The sequence below is a fragment of the Rhinoderma darwinii genome, unplaced genomic scaffold, assembly GCF_050947455.1.
Source record: "Rhinoderma darwinii isolate aRhiDar2 unplaced genomic scaffold, aRhiDar2.hap1 Scaffold_541, whole genome shotgun sequence".
Classification (NCBI taxonomy): domain Eukaryota; kingdom Metazoa; phylum Chordata; class Amphibia; order Anura; family Rhinodermatidae; genus Rhinoderma; species Rhinoderma darwinii.
In genome coordinates this window covers 154,083-170,520 of record NW_027464091.1, presented here as the reverse complement: position 1 = coordinate 170,520, position 16,438 = coordinate 154,083, and the positions used below count along the sequence as shown (strand labels likewise).

Below are 16,438 nucleotides of genomic sequence, written 5' to 3'. Positions count from 1 at the left end.
TGAAAAGGCGTATGCATCAGAATAAAGCCCATTCGTGGCCGCCCTGAAAAGGCGAATTGGCAGTCACTAATGGGTTAAGCTTTTAGGAAATACAGCCATTTATTTACATCATCCCTCCATTTTTACATTTAAAAAACAAATTGGATAAATTAACAAAAGTTTTTTAAAGCTCTTTTTATTGAAAATTCAGTAGACAATAAGAAAGATACATTACAGCAGAAATGTCACAACAGATTGTATGAATTGCTTACATTTTCTCTCCCTGTTTTTGGTACAGAAAAATGTTTCCTACAATAGTAAGACATCATGTGGGTCATAATAGCAATATACAGTATATGCACATGGTACAGATTAAGGAAAAAGAAACCAAGGGAATCCGATTTCCTCATCACATTTCAGAGTTACATCGGATGTGCAGACATTGAAGTCCTAAGTCAGTTCTCAGAGTAAAGTGTGAGTGTGAGTGTGGATGAAAAGCTTGTATCCCAAAGTATGGTAAATTTTTGGGGACACCACCTATTCTTGTATACCAAGCGCTCATATGGGATTATTGTATGAATCATATTTTGCCACTGCCTAACAGAGAGTGATCGCCTTGCCATCCACCACATAGCAATGGTTTTCCAGACCAAGAGGAGGGCCTCCTGTGAAAGTGATTATTTGTAGTAGGACCAGGCTTCAAGAAGACAAACATCTGGAGTCATAGGAACTGGCTTCTGGGAAATATCAGTCAGTAAGGATACAATTACCTGCCAAAAGTGTGAAATATTGGGGCGTTGCCATATAAGGTGCCAAAAGTCGGCGTTGACTGCCATACATCTATGACAATTGGTAGATGGACTACAACCCCTTCTAAGCAGTGGCATTGGTGTGAGATAGCAATAATTTCTTATTGTTAACAGCAGGAGATACTAGTAAGGGATACTCCAGTGCATCCAACCAATCCGCATCTTTTAAAGTGGTATTCTCATCTAATAAAAACTAGGTGAAAAGCTTTGATATTAACCTTAAAGAGGCTCTGTCACCAGTTTATAAGTGCCCTATCTCCCACCTAATCTGATAGTCGCTGAGATCCCGCTGTGCTGTCACTTACTCCCACATTAACTTTACCGGACCTACGGGACAATGACCAGACATCGCCTCCAGCCAGGAGAAGATGTCTTTTCATTCTCCCGACAATCCGGTAAAGTTAATGTGGGAGTGACAGCACTGCGTGATCTCGCGAGATCACGCTGTGCTGTGAGTACAACTGAACATGAATGAAGAGAAGTGTATGACTCTTTTAAAAACAAAAAAACAAAAACTGATGTTATCTACAATACAGCAACTATCAGATTAGGTAGGAGATAGGGCACATATAAACTGGTGACAGAGTCTCTTTAAGGTTAATATCAAAGCTTTTCACCTAATTTTTTTGGAAGTGTGACCTGGGATATTTTCTTGTCAATAAGATGAGTATTTGGTGTAAAAATAAAACCAGATGATCCCTGCATATAGAGTCAAACTACAATCACTATAGATATAAGGATTATTGTTAATACTTGGCTGTAAGTCACTGACTGTCAGAAGTCTAAGCACATGGACATCACTAAATGATGAGTTTCCTTCCTTGTGATGCTTTGCCGGGCCTTTACTTCAGCCGCCCTCAGTTCGGTTTTCAAAATTGGGACAATGTGTCTATCACTATATCGGGGGAAACTCTGCCTGTCAATATATTTGGGGGACACAGTGATTAACACAATATCTGGGGGCGCTTTGACTGTGAGTATATTTTGAACAATGTGGCTGTCACTATATCTGTGGACACTGTGGCTGTCATTGTATTTTAAGACACTGTGCCTGTCACTGCATTTGATGACACATTGGCTGTCATTAGATTTAGGCACACTGTGGCTGTCACTGTAATTGGGTATCTAATATAGTTTATAACCCCCGCCCCTCCCTGTTGGTATCTCTAACACTGAAAGAAAGCAGGGGAGAGCAGATAATGTCAGTCCCGAGCGAGCAGTGAGCTGTCAGATCTATGACAAAAGCAGCAGCACAGCCAGCTATGTATAGGAATTGCACAGACTCTAGAGCAAAAAAATGGTAGAACATTTTTAATAAAGACTATTTAGAAAGTTGTTTAATTTTACAATTTAACTAACGCCCACCCATGAACCTTACATCCAATAAATGCATTTCTTTATTGATTTGTAAATGTCTTCTTTCCTCTAGACTTCTGCTGATGCCTCTCCTGAATGTCGATGATGAGCGGACGTCCCTCACATAGTGTCAGTAAATTTCTCCAGTGCGATTAGAAGGGAGGACATTATCACAAACCCATCACACAGACCACCATATGTCACTTTCATACAAGAAATGACTCAGACAACGTAAGGAGTGTTAAACTATGTGAATTTTATTGTTGTGTGTATGTGTGTGTGTTGTGATTGTGTGTTACCTCCCATCACTCACAAAGAGCGTAGAGCGACACTCAGGACAGGCAAAACCCCCAGTGGAGGAAACCTGCAGGGAAACCATGGCCGCTGTACTGTCCTTCCTCTGGCATACTAAGAGAGGTTAACGCTATATAACGTATGTGCGCGTGTACAGTATACATGTGTATCTGTGGATTCCCCCATACAAGGAATAGAGCCAGAAAATCTAAAAAGTGACTGTGTTACTATATGCAGTGTGTCAGTGAGTATGATTGTGTATAGTTCTATATGTGTGTGTGTAAGTATTAGTGTGTATGTATTTATTATGTGTTTTTGTGTGCGTGCATGCATGTGTTATACGTTACCTGCTCCTCATGTTTGGTCATCCATCATGGTCTTCCTCTCTCTTGTGGATCAGGCAGCAGAACCTCCTGGGTGGGAATAGAGGTACAAGAGAAATTGTTCATCAACATGTGGATTAGAAGATCCATTACTGAATTTTACTTCGCACTTTTGTGATCATTTTTTCTTACCTACTTCTTTATAATACCAACATTTTACTTACCAGCGTTATTATTAGTCAGGGACCTCAATCGGTGTCTCCGGGTCCACTGCTGTGTCTATCCGGCTAATGATGTTTCCTTCCACTTTCCACATGCACGGATACAAAATGATGTTTCTACAACGGGCACAGGACAGCGCGCTCTTCCATGGGCCTCGGGTGTAAAACTCCTCTTTATTTCTCCTTGACGCACGTATGGCCCAGCTGTGATGGATTTGCCTGTTTCTCATCCATGCCCAGTGGAAAGGGTCTTGTGCCATGATCTAAAATGGAATAGTAAATGAGGTAAAATTGGCTTCTCATCACAGACTCTTAATGAAAGACGGCACTGTTTTCTATTACTGACCAGATCACATGTGGTCCGGGCCACCCACGCTCTAAAGTCCATCCGGCGGAGCAACTGGTCGCGTTGGTGATGCAGCTCTTCTGTCTTCACTTCCCAGTCACTTCCTAAGTTCCACGCGTAGATCTCGTCTCTGAAGTCCTCGTCCTCCTCAAACTGGTTCGCTAGAAATCTTTAAAAAAGTAATAATTTATTAATGACACATGGAAGAGCAGTGCACTGTATACGTCTATATCTCAATGTAAAGGAAACTTGTGTTACTATAAATGATAGCGATGGTGTCCAAGGATGTTAGAATGACCCCTCCCCCCAAAGTCAGAAGGCTACATAGTGTAATCTATAGGTTTAATATTTTGTCTTTTGGATATTAAAATGTTAAAATATTTTTATTTTACTGCTAAAACATGACCATAATTGTTTTGTAACCTATAAGGGATAAAGCTAATGTAAAGCAAACAGGGCCGCAATCAGGAATTTCTGGGCCCCATACAGCCAAAGATATTGGGTCCCCCCTTCATTACCGTGGGTGGGCAACGGAAAGTGGGGCGCTCACGTTTGTACGTTATATGCAGTAACTGATTTTGTTCAAGTTATAGAGAACGAAACCATGAAGCAGTCAGTGACCAGTTGATACCCTGGATTTTATTGAATTCAGCCAAAACATGTGGCACACAATGGGATATGTCGCCTGGGGAACGGCCCTGGGGAAACTCCTGAAGTCACTGCCCATAAATGAACAGAGACGTCAGGGGCTTTATCTGGGCCAATTCCACGGGCAGACTGCTTGTGATGCTCTGCCTGGGGACTCCGGCATTGGGAAGCCCCTGACATTGCAGCTTTTTCACCACAAAAATTGCAACATCTGCTATTTGTTGCGGGTTTTACCTCCCCATTAAATCCAATTGGGAAAACTCGCAACAGAAAAGCAGCGATTCCAAAGCATAAATTGACATGCTGCGGATTAAAAAAACGCACCGCAGGTCAATTTATGAACTGTTTTTCTGTATATTTTTAGTCAGCGTGTGGATGAGATTTGTTCACTTCTGATCTACTCTGCTGCTACTGTATTACGCTACAGATTTTCCAAAATGAAATCCATTGTGGAAAATCCGTAGTGTTTATGCTACGTGTGAATTTACCTTTAAAGATTTTGCTAAGCATTCGCAGCAAATTAACCCTTTGCATTGTAAAGAGTGAAGTGCGTGCCAATTTTGCAACATAATAGGCATGCTGCTGATTTAACAATCAGCAGAATGCCCTAAAGCCCATGCAGATTTTTTTCTGCTGCATGTGAATGCGGATTTGAAAACCCCATTCACATAAATTGTATTGTATTGTATTGTAAATAGGCATTCATATAACGCTCGTTGCCGATAATTGCCCCGTGTAAAGAGGGCAGCGAACACAAGATGAACGATCATCTGCTGGTCGTATCGTTTTAAAAAAGTGAAATATTATCGTTGTCAGCAGCACATCTCCCTGTGTAAATGATAATAACGTATGGGGACGAGGGATCCGAGTAACGACCACTCGTCTCCATCCATAGCTCCGTGTGACAGGAGCAAACGGGCCTTAATTAACGATGTCTCGTTGAAAAGCGCTGGCTGCACCTTCCGATTATCTGCCGGTAAAACGGCCTTTAGGGTCTATTCACACAGTGCACTCAAATTCAATTTTTTGCAAAATCTCTTACTTGATTTAATTGTACTGTGAAAATATAGCCTAAAAGCACAGTTTTTTTCATGCTTTGTTCCATTATTTTTTTAATGTAATTTTTGTAATTGCGGCACAAATAAGACAATTTTTAAATGTCTGGTGGGCGGCTCTCTCCACACGGAGCTGCTTTCATGCTTCTCATGCAGCAGCTTCCCCTACTGTCCTCTCGGGGTCCCAGTGTTACAGTTACTTCCAAGGAAGGAACGGAAGGGTCCGTTCCTTTCTCCAAGTAACTAACGCTGGGGCCCTGATGGAAATGTTTACAGTTACTAAGAAGCGGCAGACCCCTTTTTTTCAGCATTGTGGCCGGGCCCCTGACTGCCGTACCAGCTGTACTGCCCTGATGGTGACCCTGAAAGCACATGATCCACAACTACTTGAGAGTATTCCTTCAAACATGTGATACGTGAATATACTCACAGAGATGCAAAGAAATTCTCTCTGTATTCCTCGGTACGCAGTCCGGCTCTCTTAAAATACACGAGGACCATGGCCAGCAGATACTAGTGGAAGAAGACAAGAAGTTAGAATTTGGAGATAGAGAAATGGTCTCTTCTTATGTCTTATCTTTATGTGGTGATTCTATTTATATGTTTATTAATATCGGTCCATAATCCTAACACATAAATCACAGGATTATCCTCATTGTTCTGAATCTAATATTATTATCTTACCAAGGACGTAGATGTAAAGTAGAATATCTCTTAATGCCACATAAACCCTTTTATTCAAATCTGATCTTTCTTGTCAGTCATGTCTATATCTGGCTGATTGTCTATTTGTTTTGTCATTATAAAATTACCTTGTCCGAAATCCTCAAACAGATGTCCTTGGCCAAAAACAGCTGGATGTGCTCATCATCTACGAAAAAAGTTCATTTCAAATTCTTTAAATCCAAAATAGTTTATATACAAAGAATTAAAGGTTAAGTAAATGCTTAACCCCTTAATGACCACCGATTAGCCTTTTCACGGCGGTCATTAGTGGGCTTTATTCTGATGCATACGCCTTTTCACGGCGCTGCATCAGGATAAATAAACAGAGCAGGGAGCCGTTAAATCTCCCTGCTCTCAGCTGCCAGATGTAGCTGAGAGCTGGGGCAACCCTGCTCGAATGTGTGAGATCGATATTAGTATCGATCTCACCCGTTTAACCCCTCAGATGTGGCGCTAAATAGCGTGCGCCGCATCCGAGTGGTTTTGGTCTGAGTGGTTTTGGAGAGAGGGAGCTCCCTCTCATCTCACCGGCACCCGGCGATAAGATCGCCGAGTGTCTGTGTCTCCAATGGCAGCCGGGGGCCTAATAAAGGCCCCCAGGTCTGCCTGTAGTGAATACCTGCTAGGTAATGCCAGAGGCATGTCCTAGCAGATGCCTGTCCGTTTTAAACAGACAGGCAGTAATACACTGCAATACAAAAGTAGTTGTCCCCTAGTGGGACAAGTAAAAAACAAAAGTTGAATAAAGTTAATTAAAAAAAAAATTGATTTTTTTTTAATTAAAAACACACTTTTTCCCCTTACAAAATGCTTTACTATTAAAAAAAACAAAATGAATCAAAAAAGTTACACATATTTAGTATCGCCGCGTCCGTAACGACCCCGACTATAAAGCTATTACGTTGTTTAACTCGCACAGTGAACGTCGTAAAAAATTAAATTAAAAACAATGGACAAATTGCTGTTTTCTGTGAATCCTGACTTAAAAACATGATAAAAAGTGATCAAAAAGTCACATCTACTCCAAAATGGTACCAATAAAAACTACAAGTTGTCCCGCAAAAAACAAGCCCTCATACAACTGCATCGGCGGAACAATAAAAAAAGTTATGGCTCTTCAAATATGGAGACACAAAAACAAATAATTTAAAAAAGAAAGTGTTTTTACTGTGTAAGTAGTAAAACATACAAAATCTATACAAATTTGGTATCGTTGCAATCGTAACAACCCGCTGAATAAAGTTATTTGTAATTTATACCACACGGTAAACGGCGTAGATTTAGGACGCAAAAAAGATGGGCAAAATTTTAGGTTTTCTTCTACCACCCCCCCAAAAAAAAGTTAATAAAAGTTAATCAATAAATTATATGTACCCCAAATGGTGCTATTAAAAAATACAACTTGTCCCGTAAAAAAAACAAGACCTTATACAGCTATGTCGACGCAAAAATAAAAAAGTTATAGTTCTTCGAATGTGACGACGGAAAATGTAAAATATTCCTTGGTCATTAGGGCCCAGAATGCAAGCAGGGAGAAGAGATAAACAACGGCCCCTTTGTTGTTTACCCACGCATAGCACCATATATATGGTTGTGGCTATATCTGGTACTGCAGATCAGTCCCATTCACTTTATTGGGACTGAGCAGCAGTGAAATGCAGTACCAGGCACAGCCACAACTTTATGTATGGCGCTGTTCTTGATTAAACAGTAAAGGATTCATTATGGTATGTTCACACGCTTAACAAAAAACGTATCAGCCCCTGATTTTCAGATGTTTTTTGAGCAACTCACGTTTTTAGCAGCGTTTTCGCAGCATTTTTTACGGCCGTTTTTGGAGCTATTTTCATTGGAGTCTATGAGAAAACGGCTCCAATAACGTCCCAAGAAGTGTCCTGCACTTCCTTTGACGAGGCTGTAATTTTAAGAGCCGTCTTTTGACAGTGACGCGTAAAATGACAGGTCGTCGGCACAGTACATCGTAAAGCCCATTGAAAGTAATGGGCAGATGTTTGCCGACGTATTGGAGGCTTTTTTTCAGACATAATTCGAGGCGTAAAACGCCTCCATTACGTCTGAAAATAGGTCGTGTGAACCCAGCCTAACACTCGCTGGAACACTGCAGCTCCTTTACTTTGCTTACTATAGGGGTGCCAGGAGCCAGACCCCCACTGATAAAATATTGATGGCTTATGTTTAGAATAAGTTGTCATATGTTTGTACATGAGAATAAATGTAAATCACACTTTGTGTGATCAAATTCCCCCTCCCCTCCTATCGGACAATTCATCAAAATAATAAAATAAAAATGTACTCACCTCAACGCTCCACGTCGCTTCTCCCCACTGGCTCATCTTAGGCTCTCCCTGCAGGCCACAGCTCATACAAGGCACTGGCGCAGAGCGTTGTATGTGACGCAGCACTGAGGTAGTTGAGTGCTGCATCACATATATGGCCCTGTATGTTGTATGAGCCGTAGCATGCTGAGAGGGCATAGGGAGAAGAGGAACGGTGAGCATATATAGATTTGTTATCTTATGTCCGATCCCGGGAGAAAAGGGATAGGGCTGCGGTCACGTTCGCACACCCTGTGAGTGCAATTGTTACGCCACGATTGTTGTGAATGGCCAGCTGAAAGATGCGGCAAAATTATTATGAGAAATTAGCTTCTTATTAAATGTGTCGCATCCTAATCCAGCGAACTGTTTATTAAGACCGGGGTATGAAACGTCAGTCCTAATAAATCCCCCTCGTTGTGTCTGGTCAGAATCATTGGAAGGTGCAGTGAATCTTACCGAGGAGATTGTAGAAAGCAGTCCGTTCTTCTGGCTGCAGGGTATGCTCCTTCCTCCTCTTCCGGCACTCGTCTATCATGTAGGTCAGCGATCTGTGATAGAAGAAATAGTTATTACAGTCAGCAGTCCAATGTAAAAATATAAAATCTTTATTTTCATGATCGAAAAGGTCCATTTTGTAAAACATTTGGGGTACAGAATTACATAAGAGTACAGAAAGTATAAATGCAGCGTACATATAAAGAACTAAGGTGAAAGCCAATATTCCCACGCAGGAGAGTAGTCTACATGACTCCAGGCCCCCTACGAAGAGGACGGATTCAACAGCCGCATAAGAGTACAGAGAACGAAGAGAAAGTTACAAAAAAAAAAAAAATAGAGGAGGGTGAGGAGCAGATTAAAGGGAGTGGGGTGTCCCACCATGACATCCCTCAAAGTAAAGAGCGCTACTCAGGCTGCCACGCAGTACTCCGCTCTCGTATAATGTCTTTATAGGAGTCAGAACCCTGAAAAGCAATCCAAGGAGTCCATGTTTGGCGAAGAAATAGATATTACAGTCAGCAGTCCAATGTAAAAATATAAAATACAGACAATTATGTGTTAATAAGTTTACAATGAATTAAAAATGAAATAAATAAATGACAGGGAAATCTTAGTAAAATCCATGTTTAAGAACATTTCCTCGTGGTATGTCTCTGGGGTTAGTGCTGTCACCTCTCAGAGCATTAGTTAAAGGGAAGGTGTCACAAAATTTTTTTTTTTATATGTTATTGCTTTTAGTATGTCATTAAAATACATTTTATTTATTTGTGTGTTTGTGTTTCTTTTTTCTTTCTTTTACTTCTCTATGGGGGCTGCCATTTTTTTTCCATCTCTGTATGTGTCGATTAACGACACATACAGAGATGGAATACGGCACATACATCCACATAGAGAATGCGAACGGGAGCCGTTCCATTCACTATAGTGTACGCCGTCTGTGTGGAAACGGCGGAAGCGCCGCTCCCACACAGACCAAAAGGTAGGTCTTCGGCAGAGCGACATCCGGCGCCATTTTCATGTGGACCGGAAGCCGCGGCCGGACAGTAAGACGACTACTTATGGTCGCGGCTTCAGTCCATATGTTCAGAAGCAAGGACTAGGAGCGGAGGCAGTGGCGGCGACAGCAACGGCGGCGGCAGGAGCAGGTAAGTTATGTTTGTGTATGTTCGTTTTATATTCTGTGATTACCACTGTATCTAATCCTCCTACATTGTGCAATCGCTCAAAAAATGGCGGCGATTTGAACATTCAACCCCCTCCTTTCTCCTTGTTTGAGGACACTGGAAAGAGTGTGATTTCTCCAATTTTGCAGCATAAGGCAATGAGGTTGCTTTACCACATGCCAATGCTGCAATTTTGGGAATTGCTCCCTCTAGTTACCAGCACATGGAAATGCTATAAATTAGAATCTAATTTATAATATTTCCAGACTTGTGAAAAAATGAAAAAAATTAGAACAATGTGTAATCATTTATATACTAACTGTTTAATTTAAAAATAATAAAAAAAATTCTAGCGACACATTCCCTTTAAGCTTTGTATAACCTTGGTAGAAGCACGCGTCACCCTTATAGGGCGTTTATTCTCATGGGTGAAGAGGTTAATAAGAAGCTGATGGATTAGATTTGTAATGGTTTGTAACACTAAGTATGGATTTGGTATGTAGTGACTGCAGTGATATAAAATCTTGTACTGACGTCTCCTCCACATGAAGAGTGAACATTTCTCTCTTCCTCTTCCTCGCCATCTCTTCTCCTCTTCCTGGGAAACTTAAATAGAAGAGAATATTACCATGAATATTTGGGAATGTGACTGACTGTGCGCATACCTGTACCATGTACAGGCTAGGGTGGATTATACATAAACCATACAAGTAATTTGAACGACACACAACTAAACTTTTAAACGTGGGTTGACACGAGGGTCGGCCACAGCTTTATTTATTATTTAAGTATTTTCAAAATAAAGTTTTCTTATTATACCCGTATGCCAGCCCGCCTAAGGAAGGGCATGTAGGTCAATTCTTTTAATAACAAATTACCGCCTGCTGTGACATGAGTTTCCAAACGAATCCAATGCCTCATGACCAGAAAAACGACAATTCCTTTTACAAACTTGGAGTTGCTAAACAACATGACAATTGTACGATGTATAATTCCGTATAAAATACACATAGTGCTTCAGAGACAAATATATATATATATATATATATATATATATATATATATATATAATTTATTTTTATATTTTTGTTTGTCTCTTATTTAAAACATTTTGTATAATTAATTATTTTTATATATATATTTCTCTTTTCTTTTCTGGTTTTTTTTTTAAAGAAAAATTAGGTTCAACACAAAACAAATAGGGAGGGAGGGTGGGACAAGTAATGGCCAAAAGAGGAAGATGACTGCCCGCCCTCGCCTTATAAACCCAGAAGGGGAGGATGTGCAAGACCGCCCCAAAAACTACCCAAAAAACGTTTAGTGGGGTGGGTGCCCTCTATGCCTATAGGACCCATGGCCCACCTAAATTTATCTTGGACAGACCCACCCCTAGCAGGATATATCCCTCCTTTAACCCCTTCCGTGCCACACAGTCACAGTACAAAAACTTATATTTATTTTACTTTTGTCTCTTATTTAAAACATATTGTATAATTAATTATTTTTATATTTTTTTAAATTTATTTTTTATGACTTTTTGTCAATATATACTTCTCTTTTCTTTTCTGTTTCTATCCAAAAAACGTTCAGTGGGGCGGGTGCAGTGGCGTAACTACCGCCGTAGCAGCCGTGGCGGCTGCCACGGGCCCCCACCATGGCCGGAGGCTCCGCTAGCAGCCGCTATGGCTGCTACAGCGGGACGCCACTGAACACGACTACGGCAGAGCAGGGAGGTATCTCCCCGCTCTGCCATTAAGCAAAAGACATGTATCCCCTATCCACAGGATAGGGGATACGTGTGTGATTGCTGGCATTGATAGGGAGAACGGGGGACGGAAAGTCCCCTGAAGTTCTCCATCACAAACCTTGGACTTCCGGGGTCTGTGTCGGCAGCTCCGTAGAAATGAATGGAGCGCCGGTCGCGCTTGTGCGCATGCGTGACCAGCGCTCCTTTCATTTTAATTGAGCTGCGCAGAAGCCGGAAGTCAGAGGTTAGTCATGGAGAACTTCAGGGGACTTTCAGTCCCCCGTTCTCCTTATCAGTGCCATCGATCCCACATGTATCCCCTATCCTGTGGATAGGGGATACATGTATTTTGTAGGACACACTGTAGGTCGCATTTTTTTGGGAGGGGGGACGCTGTATGGCGTTCCCGACAGGGGGGGGGCTGTATGGTATTCCCTATAGGGGGGCTGTATGGCGTTCACCTAAGAGGGTGCTGTATGTCGTTCTCTACAGTGGGGGCTGTATGGCGTTCTCTACAGTGGGGGCTGTATGGCGTTCCCTACAAGGGGGGCCGTATGGCGTTCCCTACAGGGGGCTGTATGGCGTTCCCTACAGGTGGGGGCTGTATGGCGTTCTCTACAGGGAGGACTGTATGACGTTAGCACCATACAGCCCCCTCTGTAGATAACGCTATACAGCCCCCTCTGTAGAGAGCGCCATACACCCCCCCCTGTAGAGAACGCCATACAGCCCACCCTGTAGAGAACGCCATACAGCCCTCCCTGTAGAGAACGCCATACAGCCCCCACTGTAGAGAACGCCATACAGCCCCCCTGTAGATAACGCCATACAGCCCCCTCTGTAGATAACTCCATACAGCCCCCTCTGTAGATAACGCCATACAGCCCCCACTGTAGGTAACGCCATACACCCTCTCTGTAGATAACGCCATATAGCCCCGCTGTAGGTAGTGCCATACACCCACTCTGTAGATAACGCCATACAGTCCCCCCTGTAGGTAACGCCATACACCCCTACTGTAGATAACGCCATAGAGCCTCCCCTGTAGATAACGGCATAGAGCCCCCTGTAGAGAACGCCATACAGCCCCCCCTGTAGGTAACGCCATACAGCCCCCTCTGTAGATAACTCCATACAGAGTCCCCCTTGTAGATAACGCCATACAGTCCCCCTGTAGGTATCACCATACAGCCTCCTCTGTAGATAACGCCATACAGAGTCCCCCCCTGTAGATAACGCCATACAGCCCCCTCTGTAGATAACGCCATACAGCCCCTTCAGTAGATAACGCCATACAGAGTCCCCCCTGTAGATAACGCCATACAGCCCCCTCTGTAGATATCTACAAAGGGGGCTGTATGGCATTATCTACAGGGGGGACTCTGTATGGCGTTATCTACAGTGGGGGCTGTATGGCGTTATCTACAGGGGGATGTATGGCGTTCTCTACAGGGGGGTTGTATGGCGTTCTCTACAGGGGGGCTGTATGGCGTTCTCTACAGGGGGGCTGTATGGCGTTATCTACAGGGAGGGCTGTATGGCGTTATCTACAGGGGGACTGTATGGCGCTATCTACAGAGGGGGCTGTATGGCGCTATCTACAGAGGGGACATTATGGAGTTATATACAGAGGGGGCTGTATGGCGCAATCTACAGAGGGGGCTGTATGGCGTTATCTACAGGGGGGGCTGTAAAAAAGGCACAATCTACAAGGGGGGGTTGTGTGACACCCAGGGGAGGCGAGGGCCCCAGTCAAAAGTTTGCTATGGGGCCCAGTCTTTCCTAGTTGCGCCCCTGGGCGGGTGCCCTCTATCCCTATAGGACCTATGGCCCACCTAAATTTATCTTGGACAGACCCACCCCTAGCAGGATATATCCCTCCTTTAACCCCTTCCGTGCCACACAGTCATGGGCCCAATGGCTAATAAGCCTGAGGGCCTCCAGTTTCCTGAAGAAGATGTTACAAAAACTTATATTAATATAAACATGTAATATGTGCGCTGGACTGACATTATAACTGGGGCGTAGCTATAGAGGGTGCAGAGGTAGCAATCACACCCAGGATCTACTGCCATAGGGGGCCCAAAATCCACTCTTCCATAAGAAGACACCAGTATTATAAATGACACATGGTATAGAGAGGGCCCTGTTACAGATTTTACATTAGAGACCAGGAGCTTCAAGTTATGCCTCTGCATTATAAGATATGTTACTACACACATACTAAATATTATATACATACATATATATATATTATAGGAAAAACACAATAAACATCCCTCTTACATTATCCATATCCCCGGACCCATTTTAAAACTTGGTTGAAAATAAAAAAAGAAGAATCACAGGACAGCTGCACTGAGGTATAAAATGTATATACTATGAATATTAAAGGGGTTTACTCATAATTGAGTGTTATGGCATATTACTAGGATATGACATAACATTCTGATTAGTGGGGTCTGATCTCCGGGACCCCTGCGATCCTGAGAATGAAGAGACAGCATTGTGTAATCAATTAAATCAGACTATGTTGTAGTTCCCTGCACACCGGGGGGGGGGGGGATTGCCACTACGAAGGGTAAAAGTGAAGACATGGGGTGATGGTCCTGGCAGACTGTTCAGAATATGGTGGAAAATCCTATTGATATCATTTTCTAGAATGGAAACCTCTCTAAATACAGAATAATAATAAGCATACGGTCCTACAGCTTGGGATCCATCAGAAAGATCTGCGGAAGGAGATGATACGTCGGGTTATTTTACTCTTGTCTCCTTAGTTTATCCAGATTTTGGGTATTTAGGTGAAAACCTTTGAGTTTATTAATAAAATACAATCCATTTCAGTAGTGGAAGAAGCGTCTGTGTCTGTGTCTGGGATGACATGGATCAGTCATTATGGTTAGTAAATGGCGGCACTTTACCTGTGAAGTCTTGAAGACAGTTGGTGTTGTCTCTCAGAAGACGCAGATACGCAGTAGTGTCTTCTCCTCCGATAAAAGTAAACGTTTGTCAAGTCGCTTTGAAGAACAAAATGGAGCCTGTCTTATCTCTGAAAAGAGCAATCGCAGACTGGCACCAACTGATGATTTTTCTCTATCTTTAAATTCAAATCCTGCGATTCTATTGGTTGTTGTTTGCGGCACTTGCTATGATGATTCATGCCTCAGCAAATTTAAAGGGAAAGTACACTGAAATAATGTCATGGTGCGTTTTAATATAACATTGATATATAATGTATGTAACTTTGGGTTAGGTGCTGGAGTTAGAAGCATGTTGACTGATGTCTGACCTGGCGGAGGATGTCATCTTTACCATTTAACATCTTGCAGGCCTCTCATAAATTTGACGCATCCACAAATCCAAAAATCTGTTGGACGTGGGTAAAATGTGCAAAATCTGAGGACCAGAAGCTTTATAATGTGATCTTATCATTTCTATTCAGATTTACAAGAAATTGACTGGCATTGTTGTCATACATGTGCCCCCATATGTCATACATTCATAGCCATATATATTTCTATTATATAAATTCTCTATATACTATGTATTGTCCTGATCTCTATGTACAGTGATATAACTATTAGTATACTGGTTGCATAGGTAGAGAAATGTAGTGTTACATTGTTACATGGAGTCCATTCAGATCAAAGTCAGGCATAAGACATATTGCATTTATTATTTCATTGCTATGGATTCTAAACAGGAAGCAGTGGCAGAGCTATAGGGGTCACATTGGTCGCAGTTGTGAGTGGGCCCCAGAGCTACATCAAGCCCTTCACAGCCCGCCACACAGGGTCTTGATGTTAGTCACCGCCAGGATGTTGTGTGTTGCGGTACATAAAAGGTCTTTGTGCTGGCTGGCATCAGGACCATGCGTGCAGCGGCGCCCAAAAAGAAGAGAAGCCAGCGAGGAACAGTAAGTAAATAGAGCGGTCTGAGTTAATTTCCTTTAGTCTAATCTGGGGTCTTATTAATTTTGGGGTCTGATTTAGGGGTCTTGTCTGGGGTCTGGAATAATTTAAGGAACTGGTCAGGGGTTTGAACTAACTTAGGGGTCTAGTTAATGTGCCCCTGTGATGCAGATTCTTGTGAGACTCATCATTGGTTTTAATGATTGTTTTGACTGCAGCATAAAAAAATTATATATATTTTTTTAGATATAATTGTGGCTGTTTGGCACTAATTTTATGTACAGTGTAGGTCACTTTTCGTTTTTCTTTTCTTCACCTAGCCAAGACCGCCAAGACGACTTCTCATAGCCATGACTTGTCTGCATTTCGACACACTGACATCTTTGGCTTCTTTCTTTTCCAGAAGAACACTACAAAGTGGAAAAATGATCAACTTCGACACAAAATGTTGGAGTATAAAAATATATAAATTTTATTACACGAAGAAAATCCAACAGCACTCCGATGATCAAGATGAAAAAAGTGAAGTTTATTGTGCCAACATGGCAAATGCAACGTTTCTGTCCCACCTTGGGACCTTTTTCAAGCATCAAACTGTCAACATGAGATAACAGACGAGTGTAAGGAATAATGTCAAACATATGTCTCATGGGACTATACAGTCTATGGGTTAAGTCGCCAGCAAGTGCGGTTATATTTATTCGACTCCCCAGTAATGATAGAAACTCCAAATATCAGATTAAGCACAAGAGAAAGAAAGAGTCAGAAACTATCAATAAATATAAATGCCAGATGGCATAGAAAAATATATATTTTATTAGACAATACAAGTAACACGATTAAAAATAGACTACAAATCAAAAAAGACTGTATATCTCCAAAAGTATGGGAGAGGAACATGGGTCAAAAGGATAAAACAATACAAACAGCAGTTAGTATATATCTGTAGTTGTAGCAGTGGTTCTAAACGGTTTGCAAACGACAGATACAGAGAAAGCAAAGGTTAATTATAACCATACA

At 42.0% G+C, this 16,438-nt stretch overlaps 1 protein-coding gene and 1 long non-coding RNA gene across 2 annotated transcripts; one reads left to right on the top strand and one right to left on the bottom strand.

The window, feature by feature from the left end:
• The first annotated feature begins 646 nt into the window (after positions 1-646).
• LOC142722927 (uncharacterized) lies at positions 647-15,968 on the top strand. Its single transcript, XR_012875194.1, has 3 exons — positions 647-733; positions 2,218-2,375; positions 15,822-15,968. It is a non-coding gene; the product is annotated as an uncharacterized LOC142722927 (long non-coding RNA).
• Positions 2,644-8,646, bottom strand: LOC142722926 (speedy protein 1-B-like). The gene is made up of 6 exons (XM_075848914.1): positions 8,553-8,646; positions 5,844-5,902; positions 5,462-5,544; positions 3,329-3,497; positions 2,986-3,245; positions 2,644-2,851 (listed from the first exon to the last, which is right to left on the bottom strand). The coding sequence occupies exons 1-5, from the start codon at positions 8,629-8,631 to the stop codon at positions 2,997-2,999; spliced, it is 639 nt and encodes a 212-aa protein (XP_075705029.1). The 5' UTR covers positions 8,632-8,646; the 3' UTR covers positions 2,644-2,851; positions 2,986-2,996.
• Positions 15,969-16,438: the final 470 nt, after the last annotated feature.

Excerpts from the sequence above, each read along its gene's own strand:
- LOC142722926 (XM_075848914.1), bottom strand. The coding sequence starts at position 8,631 with ATGATAGACGAGTGCCGGAAGAGGAGGAAGGAGCATACCCTGCAGCCA. Across the intron at positions 5,903-8,552 it reads TGCTTTCTACAATCTCCTCG|ATGATGAGCACATCCAGCTG; the intron begins GTAAGATTCACT and ends CTTTTTTCGTAG. Across the intron at positions 3,498-5,461 it reads GAGAATTTCTTTGCATCTCT|ATTTCTAGCGAACCAGTTTG; the intron begins GTGAGTATATTC and ends ACTTTTTTAAAG.